Source organism: Geospiza fortis, unplaced genomic scaffold (genome assembly GCF_000277835.1).
Source record: "Geospiza fortis unplaced genomic scaffold, GeoFor_1.0 scaffold231, whole genome shotgun sequence".
In the NCBI taxonomy this organism is placed as follows: domain Eukaryota; kingdom Metazoa; phylum Chordata; class Aves; order Passeriformes; family Thraupidae; genus Geospiza; species Geospiza fortis.
This window is the reverse complement of record NW_005054351.1, coordinates 1,808,630-1,810,401: the sequence shown is the minus strand read 5'-3', so window position 1 is coordinate 1,810,401 and position 1,772 is coordinate 1,808,630. Positions and strand designations below refer to the sequence as shown.

The window sequence follows — 1,772 nt, the reverse complement described above, 5'->3', positions numbered from 1 at the left end:
AGGCAAGGGCGACCCCCGCCCCTGCCGGAGTCGCCCCGCGGCCGCCGAGCGGGCGGGTGCGGACGGGGAGCGCAACTTACAAAAAGATCCAAAATAATAAAGTAATTTAAAAATAAAATTAAAAAGAAAAGCCATACGCAACCACGAGGAGGAGGGGAAGGGGGTGGGAAGTAAAAAAAAGCAGCGTTTTCAGCGATTGCAGGGAACGGAGAATTTGAAAATTCCAGCTCAATTTGCTGAAAGTTCTGTGCCCCCCTCCCTCCCTCTCACACACACACACACACACACACACACATTCCTGCCTTGCATATGTTTCAGTACATTTTGCAAAGTTCTTTTATTTCATTTTTGGGGGAAGAAATAAGGGGAAATTTGTTGCAATTTTCCAATTCCTCATCTTCATAACCGGCAGTGAGTAACTCTTAATTCCTGTATGGCTATTCTTCTCCATCATCCATTGGGGTGAAGCTGACACAGTAATTCCTAGCATACAGTTGCTGGAAAAAAAAAATCCAAATGTGTTTATTTTCATTATATGGTGCTAAAAGGATGTGCAACTCAGCTAAGGAGCTATTGTGTACAGAATCGAACACTTTTCTATTTCATCCAAGCACTAAGTAAAAGCTTAACATCAAGGGTACGAGTCATCCTACCTATTCAACCAGTATCCCTCATGGAAGCAAAGCTGAGGATGCCAGAGGACCTGTGCCAGTACTGAGAAGCCTGTGAGCTGAACACATGCCTTTCCTACATCAGCAGAAGTGCAACACTTTCATAAAAAATACCCTTTACCATCTGACTCTCAGTCACGGGAAGACCTCCCTGAGGCAAGCCGCCCCGGCCAAGCCCTCACAGCCACTCTGAAGGCAAGGGGCTGCTCCCACCCACTAAGGTGCTACACCGCGCTGCCGACAGCCCTCCCTCATGGCCGGTCTAGGTGTCAGTGGCTAACCAAGGCTGTGGCCACGATGCCACAGCCAGCCCTGTGTGGGCCCACCACTTGCTGGTGCTTTTTAGGTAGGTAACTACCTTCTCCAAAATCTTGCTCACCGAGAAAGACTCCATGAAGGCTTCCACCAGTTCTTATTCCTATGGACAACTCAAAAATTAAAAACAACAGCCTGGAAACACTCCCTCCACCCCAGTGGGAAGGACATGAGCTCAACAGCCACATGCATGCTTTAATTTTAAATGAATAAGCCAAGCCACCTCAGCCCCAGCAGTGAGCATCATCCAGGAGCAAGGCGCACAAGAACCTTGCTTCCCCGCTCCAAAGCAAGCTCAGGTGCAGAAACTAGAAAACTGAACACTTGATTATTGCTCATTTCTTGCAAAGCCCTAGATAGGAGTCGGGCAGAGAGGGGCACACTGAGCAGGCATGGCACACCACTGGCGACTGTAAAGAAACACTGGAGAGAGACTCACCCTGGGACCTGCGCAGCCACTTTAATGGATGTGGTGTCCCCTCTCCACAAAAAGTCCTTTGATGAACCGAAAGCTCTCTGACAATGCCTGCAGATTGTATTAACAAAACTTTTCACACAGATTCAAGAATTTACAAAAAAAAAACCCAAACCACAAAACAAATCCCCCACACAGCACACGCACTTGTTCCCTGAAACTGATATACCCACATTGAAAACCAGCGGCCAGCAAAAAGACCTGCTGCAATCTGGAAGCGAATCCTTTTGAAGAGATTAAAACAAAAGCTTTTCTTAGCCTCCTTCCCCCCTCCACGGGAGAGCTGTAGTTGTCCCTGCAGCAGGCAGCCT

General features: G+C 48.0%; 1 protein-coding gene across 3 annotated transcripts in view; it reads right to left on the bottom strand.

The window, feature by feature from the left end:
• RARB (retinoic acid receptor beta) overlaps positions 1-1,772 on the bottom strand; it is a 280,456-nt gene that overhangs the window by 91,120 nt on the left and 187,564 nt on the right. For 2 of the 3 annotated variants that reach the window (XM_005423378.2, XM_031058886.1), the window contains one exon: positions 1,426-1,512. The exons of the other annotated variant lie outside the window; for it this stretch is intronic. In XM_005423378.2, coding sequence (XP_005423435.1) covers positions 1,426-1,512 — 87 coding nt within the window. The remainder of the gene's footprint in view (positions 1-1,425; positions 1,513-1,772) is intronic. 3 annotated transcript variants of the gene reach the window in all.